This window comes from Cygnus atratus, chromosome 23, assembly GCF_013377495.2.
Source record: "Cygnus atratus isolate AKBS03 ecotype Queensland, Australia chromosome 23, CAtr_DNAZoo_HiC_assembly, whole genome shotgun sequence".
Taxonomy (NCBI): Eukaryota; Metazoa; Chordata; class Aves; order Anseriformes; family Anatidae; genus Cygnus; species Cygnus atratus.
In genome coordinates this window covers 4,591,511-4,598,511 of record NC_066384.1, presented here as the reverse complement: position 1 = coordinate 4,598,511, position 7,001 = coordinate 4,591,511, and the positions used below count along the sequence as shown (strand labels likewise).

General features: G+C 62.3%; 1 protein-coding gene across 1 annotated transcript; it reads right to left on the bottom strand.

Annotated features, from left to right (window-relative positions):
- Positions 1-329: 329 nt before the first annotated feature.
- On the bottom strand, positions 330-6,934 carry TAF12 (TATA-box binding protein associated factor 12). The gene is made up of 6 exons (XM_035565152.2): positions 6,828-6,934; positions 4,182-4,433; positions 3,084-3,161; positions 2,679-2,793; positions 2,172-2,260; positions 330-799 (listed from the first exon to the last, which is right to left on the bottom strand). Exons 2-6 carry the CDS (start codon positions 4,347-4,349, stop codon positions 764-766), a joined length of 486 nt encoding a protein of 161 aa, XP_035421045.1. The 5' UTR covers positions 4,350-4,433; positions 6,828-6,934; the 3' UTR covers positions 330-763.
- Positions 6,935-7,001: the final 67 nt, after the last annotated feature.

The window sequence follows — 7,001 nt, the reverse complement described above, 5'->3', positions numbered from 1 at the left end:
GCCTTTCCTCACGTCCCAGGCCAACGAAGCAGCAGATCGCCTTCATTTCCCATCCTCAGCCACCACACCACTCCTAACGGTGCCGGTGTCCGAGCGGCGGCGAACCGCTCAGCCCGGGCTGGACGCAAGGAGCCCAAGGCAGGGGGCAAGGCGCCCGCCCAGCCCTGTTAGCGCCTGCCCAGAGCCCAGGCAAACCCTTCCGCTCGCTTCAGAGCCCAGGAAAGCTCTCCCAGGACCAGCACCACACGAGAAAATCAAGCTAACCTGGTGGTTATCTCCCTGGCAATTCCTCTGCACGCCGTCTGAAGAGCACAAGCCTGTGCCACGGCTTTAGATTAATAATTTCTTTATTCATGTAAAACAAACGCAAGTATTTATATAAACACTGACATTACAAAGTACTGGAGCAGGTAGGGGCAGGAAGGAGGAAACAAAAACCTCTACAGGTGCTTCTAATACTGTCCCACACAAGATCAAATGCTCTGTCCCTTGGATAATCACTTATACGATAAACCACTTTCAAGTCACAAATAAAAGTCTTTGTTTTTGAGATATGTTGCGCTCTTACAGGGAATGAGGACGGGGGCGTAGAATGTTTTTGGCAGATCTCATAAAGTCAGATATTGCTGCACCGTTAATAAAAAATATATGCTTCTCTGTAAAGCATTAAAAAAAATATCCCATGGATGGCATCGTGGAGGGTTCAGTGGAGAGGCAGATATCCCAAAATGCACTGGCGTCATCTCCCAGCTCTTCCCAGGGGCTATTTCTTGGTAGTTTTGCGAATCAGTGCCATTCTCTGCAACAAGAAAGAGAAAAACGTGGGAAGCCAGCCCCAGACAAGGGTACTGCAAAGCAACTCGAAACGCGGCCGTGCAGCAGCGGCGTTATCCCGGGTTCTCTCAGGACACCGCCCGACTCGTTTCCACACAGGTCTTTCAAGTCCATTTGAATCTCAGAGAGGTCCCAGCCGGAGCCAGAGGAGAAGGAAGCGCCTGTGCTCCCCTGCTCAGCACCCTGGGGGTGGTTGGATGAACAGTGGCCCAAAACCCACCTTCAGGAGGGGAGCTGCGATAACGTCCCTGCTCTTGAATGGCTCCTGCAGGGCACCTCCTTCCCCGACCCTGACCTTACACTTAAAATCCATCCCCCGAATCATTAAAGCAAAATTCAGGCGAAGAAACGGAGCTGCCCAGCTCCGTCCCCCAGCTGGAAACCCAGAGAGCTGTGTGCAGACGCAGCAGGCGCCCTGCCTTGCTCACAGCACAGCCGAGCACTGCCTTGGGCTGCAGACAGAAAGGAGCCCGAGGAACCCGAGCCAAAGCCTGCCAAAGCGCTCTGCGAATCGGCGTGGAGCACCACAGGCAGCCTCCTGGGACGCTGCAGCACACGACGTGGGTCTGCAAACGTAGCGTGGGGCTCTGGTTACTCGCGGGCAGTCTGAGTCCCAGACAGAACCAGCCGCAGGACCTCGCTCAGGCGGCCCCTCGGGGCCCCTCAGTTGTGTTTCTGCCTCCTCCAGCCCTTCTGTAGTGTTCGAGGGAGGAAGCCCCAGGCCCTGCCTTGATTCTGAACTGCCTGCAGGGGAAGCACCAGGCCTGGGAAGGCAAGGCGAGAGCTGCTCTCAGCGCCGTGCTCATTCACGGCCTTTGCAGACCTACAATTAGTCCTCCAGTGTCTGCAGATCTGCAAGCAGAAGACTCTCACGGGCCCGAACTGCAGCTGCCGTGAGGCCAGGGCAGGTGCAGGGAGGTGGTCCGAGGGGCTGCACGGGAATTTAACCCACCGCACGTGGGTACGGATTTCCTGTCGAGCCCGAGGAGTTCGCAGGGTGTTCTCCCTCCCTTCGGAGCTCAAGATTTCCAAGGGGACAGCTGAGGAGCTGCTGCCTGCAGCTCTCAGTTGCTTTTTAACCCTTCCAACCTGAGCTGCGGTTCAGATGGCGAGTGCTACGGCTTCTGCCAGGGCACGGCCAGCACGGCACCACCAGCAAAGGAGGCAGAGCAAGCTCCATCCTCTGCACAAACCGACGAGAAGGCTCTGGAAGCGATTTCAAGTCCAAACCACTTGGAAGAGGCGACAGATTCACGTAGTGCCAGGAGCCCAAGAGCACGCTACGCACAGCAGGCTTCTACCACGCGACTCTCGGTGCGCTCCTGAGGGCCCCTTACCTGTTTGTGAGCTTCTGTAGTGCAGGCTTTTTTGTAGGGTCTGATTTCTTCAGAACCAAAGCCTGGGATCCACATGTTCCACTGACGCTCTGGAAGAGAGAGCACGGATCAGCACGCTCCTCCCCAGCTGCCCGCTGCACGAGGAGCCCCCTCGTAACTCCCACAGCGCCGGCACGCCCGCCTGCAGCTGGTGCTACACGCAGATGTGTGGTGGTGATCCTCAGGCCAGCTATAAAAGCCTTTCCGGAGGGCTGCACGGCATTAAAGCACGCTGAAGATGCAGCCCCTGTGCTTGGGACCCCCAGCAGAGGCTGAAGGGCAGCTACAAACTGCACAACTGCAAACAAAACTTGGAGAGGGTGAGGCTGGGGCAGGCACCCCGCTTATTGCCCACTTAGGAGGGTGCTACCCGGTAGCAATGAATCTGTAGCTGCTCGTGGGTTTTCCACCCCAACACCGTGGCCGCAGGGCGTGTTCCCAGCTCTCCGGCGAGGGCAGGCTCCTTACCGAGGTGCAACTGGACGTCCTTCACCTCCAGGGTGTTGGACTTGCGATGCCGGGCGAGCTGGCAGGCAGCCGTCACCACGCTCTCTATGAAATCATCGGCGATCTGCAACAGCATCTGCCACGGAACAAGGACAACAACCAGGCCCTGTCAGCGCTGAGCAGCTGAAACTAGGTGGAAAACATGAGAACGAGCCCTCAGAAGCTAACGTTTCAAAGGCGTACGCTACGGTTGCTGCTCTTTAAAACCTTTCTCAGCACCGGGAAGCAGACAGACACGGATGGCTGGAGCATACAGCAGCGTAACACGAACCAATTCCCCCCCCCGCCTGGGACAAAGGGCCACTGGTCCGTGAAAAGTCCTCCATCAGCTCTTTGTGCAGCCCCCGCCATGGCTTTGGTACCTACTTCCTCCACATCTTCATCCAGCTGCTCGTTTGGGTCCACCTCACGCACCAGGTCCTGCAGCTTCTTCTTGGTTAAAACCTGAGAGGGTGAGAGAAGAATTATTTGCTGCTCCTTCAGCAAAGCAGCCGCCCCCCCGCCTCCCCCACTACCCCGAGGCCCCCACGTTGACACACCGTATCAGCCCCGGAACGGCAGAGATAAGACACATCAGGCGTTAAGGAGTCATTTTCGAGCACGAGCGCCTGCTCCGGACCGAAAGCAGAGTGCAGCAGCCCAGGAGAAGAAAACCTCCTGCGCTAAGCTGGCACCGAAATGCCACCGGCTGAAGCGAGGCTGCTGGCGAGAGGACAAAGGCACAACGAGAAGTCTTAAAAGGCGAACGCAGCGCCTGAATTTGTGCCCGGGACACAAAGGAAGCATTTCCAGTGCTCTAGTGCTCATCCCCTTCAGTGTTTCAGGGGGAACGCAGGCACACAGGTGAGTGCTGGGTTACCGCGGGGCAGACGGCAGCACCCTCGCAGCCCAAACAGGGCAGGGGAGCAGGAACTGTGCTGCCGCTGAGCCGCGGCGAGACGCCGGGCCTTACAGGAGCAAGGCGAGAGCTGGGGCTGCTCTGGTGTGCCGCCCCCGGCCCCGGCACATCCCAGCTCCACCTCTCCGGCTCTCTGGAGCCCCAGGAGAAGCTGAACCCGCTCCCGGTGCCCTTGCACGGCTCCGGGGGGGGAACTGCGGTGCCTGCGTGCGTGCTGGGGACCCGTTCCTTTTCCTTTGGGCAGCCTCCCGCACCACGCCAGTAAGACCGGGGCTACAAATCTGCAGCCTTGTTTCCCTGACCTAAACCACGCTGAAAAAGACCTTCCCAGTCGTGGCCCCATACAGATTTTCTGGAGACCGACGAAGCCTCCGCACCTCCAACGTCCGTCCCCAACCCAGCCTGAAAGCTGGAAGAACCACGCGAGGGTGTTCGCTCACTCGGGGCAGCAACCGACACCTTACCGGATCTCGGGTTGTTGTTAGTAATTTAAGGAAGGAGAGGGGCGAAGCCACAGGCAGGTCTGAGCTTCTCCCCTGCTCTCCTCGAGTCGGGGGTGAAGTTACCTGGTTGCTTTCGGGACTGAGCCGCCCTCCTCCGCTGGGCGTCCCCGGCATCTTCGCCACGGTGGTGCTGTTGGCCATGGAGCTCTGCGGGGGGGTGCTGGCTGGTTCCGGCTTTATCGAGGAGAAGTTGGAGAGGTTGATCAGGGCAGAAGGGCCAAACTGGTTCATAATCTGCTGGGCTTTAGCTTTTAGACCATAAAGCTTGTCTAGGTCCCGCTTCTTCTTGGGGTTGTGGGGACCCAAACCGATCAGCTGGAGGAAGAAACAGAATTGTCGGAGTTAGCAGACAGAATCCAAAGGGGCGCTTTGGCCCTTGCCCACAGGAAGCCACGGCGGCCTGGAGGGCCCGGAGGTTTACGGATTGGCTCTCTCTGGACACAAAAAGAAGGCAGGAGGATGCTCAGAAGAAGAGAAAACGTTCCCCGGTCTGTGAGGAGTTTGCCACGAGAAGCCCACGGGGCTGTCTGCGCGCACGCCGCTCGTCCCGCAGGCGGCTTCGAGGGCGAGGCCGTGCTCAGAGCCGAGACTGAGCCCACGGACACGGCCAGAAGCGCTCAGCACCGCAGCGTTCGGGTCTTCGTCCTCCGCAAGGCTGCGACGCAGAAGCCCGAGCCGGAAGCCCGCAGGGTTCAGGCTCCCCGAGGTGGAGGTCTCGTTTCTGGCAGTGCCACGTGAAATTCCGCGCTAGGACGCCCGGCCGACCCTCGGCCTCCCGTCGCCGCCGCGCGCCGCGAGCGCCGGAGGCGGTTTGGGAAAAGAGGCCGGGGAGAGGCGGCCGCTCGAGGCCACGACTCGGGGCGCCGTTATCCCCACCCCGACAGGTCATTTAGCAGCTCCGAAGCACCTCCGCGTAACGAACCCAGCGCCAGCGCCCTCCGCCTCGGCCACCAGCCGGCGTCTTCCCCTCCTCCGAGCAAGCCCGGTTAGCTGGGATTAATCCACGCCGGAAAGCAAGGCGGCACTCCCGCTTAGCCGGGGCTGTTCTAGGGCTGCGTCCCCCGCAGGCTCACGCTCTGCCGCACCCTACGGCCGTGGAGCTCCTCCTGAGGAGTTCACATCGCAACCAAGTCCCGCAGAGCCCTCAGCAAGTTTCCGGCCCGCTCCGGTTTAACCAAACGTCCCTTACGCTCGCACCGACGTCATTTCTGGGCAAGGAGCTCAGCACCAGGCGCGTTCTGTTCACGCACCTCAGCTTTCGCGCCGGCTGGCTGCGTCTGTTTGCCCCCCGTTTACAACCCCCCCCCCCAGGCAGTCCTCGCCCGCCATGCAGGGGAGGAGGCGATTTTCGCCCCCAGGATCCCGGGGCGAGACACGCTCCCTCAGCCTGAGGTGGTTTTGCTCGTTTATTTCTCGCTCTTGCGGCACCCGCGAGATCGCCAGAGGCAAAACCGACGGGACGCGGAGGTGCTACCGCACGCCTGCATGCTGGCTGGGGGCGAGCCCCCGTTTACTTACAGCTATCTGTGTCTCTACATCTTTTATTATGTCCGCCACTGCTGTGGGCCCAGCGAACGGAGAGGCCATCCCCAGAGCCTTCCCGGTCCGTCAGCAGCCAGCGTTAACCTACTCTCTCTTCCTCCTCTTCCATCTCTCTCCCGTTCCTACGGGAACACCGGATAGTTCTCGCGTCACCCACTCTCGCTCGTGAGGTGCCGGGGGTTTCAGCAGGCCGGGGAGCCGCTGGTGCCCTTCCCAGGGCGCGAGAGGCTGCGTGGGGCAGCGGTGAGCAGCGCGGTGCTGCCGCTGCGGCACGAGATGAGGCTTCGCATGAGGTCCTGAAGCGGGAGCGGAAACTCGGCCACGTTTCCTTCTCCGGTCGGAACGCAGAAGGGCTCCCGGCACCCCCTGCAGGAGCAGGTCCTGCGGCCTCAATTAACACCACCGGCTCCCTGAAGACCCGCTGCAGTTCGTTAAGCACCGGCTCTGCAGTGCAGGGCCCCTCGCAGCCCTAACGAACACCCGCGTGAAGCCCGAAGCGAGCTCTCGGGGCGCTCCGGGGGCTCTGAGCCCCGCCAGGACTCCCCGAGGACATTAAACGGGCTCACGGGGGGTTGCGGAGCCCGGCAGGACCCCTGTCCCCACTCGCTGCCCCCTGGGCTAGGCGCGAACGGCGGCTCCGTACTTGTCGTGGCGGGGCGCTGGTTCCGGCCGTCAGGCGGTCACCGCGTCGGACCGCTCCTTGTGGCCGTCCGGTTGCTGGTTACCCCGTCGGACCGCTAGCCCTGGACGTCAGAGGGTTACCCATCGCGCCGGGGCGGCAGCTCTGGAGGCCCAGCTGCCGGTCACGCTGCCGGAGGCCAACGCACCGCCCGGGGAAGCGCCGCTCCCCCGCGCTCCCCCCGCTAACTGCGGGGTGCCGGGGTTAGACCAGGTCCGGAGGAGGCCACGAGGCTGCTCGGCGGCCGCAGCAGCTCTCTGCAAGGCACGGCCGCGAGCTGGGGCCGCTCGGCCCGCAGAAGGCTCCGGGGCCGCCTCGCTGCGGCCCCCCAGGGCCTGAAGGGGCCCCGCAGCTCCGGCCCGGCCCCGTTCACCCGGGCGGTACCGGACACGCCGGCCCCGGGGCACCGCGCTCGTCGCTCCCCAACCCCCCCGGTGCCCCCTCAGTCCCCCCGGTCCTCCCCGTGCCCCCCCCGGTCCCCCCCGTACCTCCCCATGCCCCGCGGCCGGACCCGGCCCCGCCGCCGCCGGCTCCGCTCCCACCGCCGCGCACCCGGAGCCCTTCCGGGGGCAGCACCCGGAAGCGCTTCCCTGTGCCGCCGAGCGGGCCGCGCGTGCGCGGGGAGGGGGAGGCCCGTCATGCCCCGCGCGATTTGCATATCG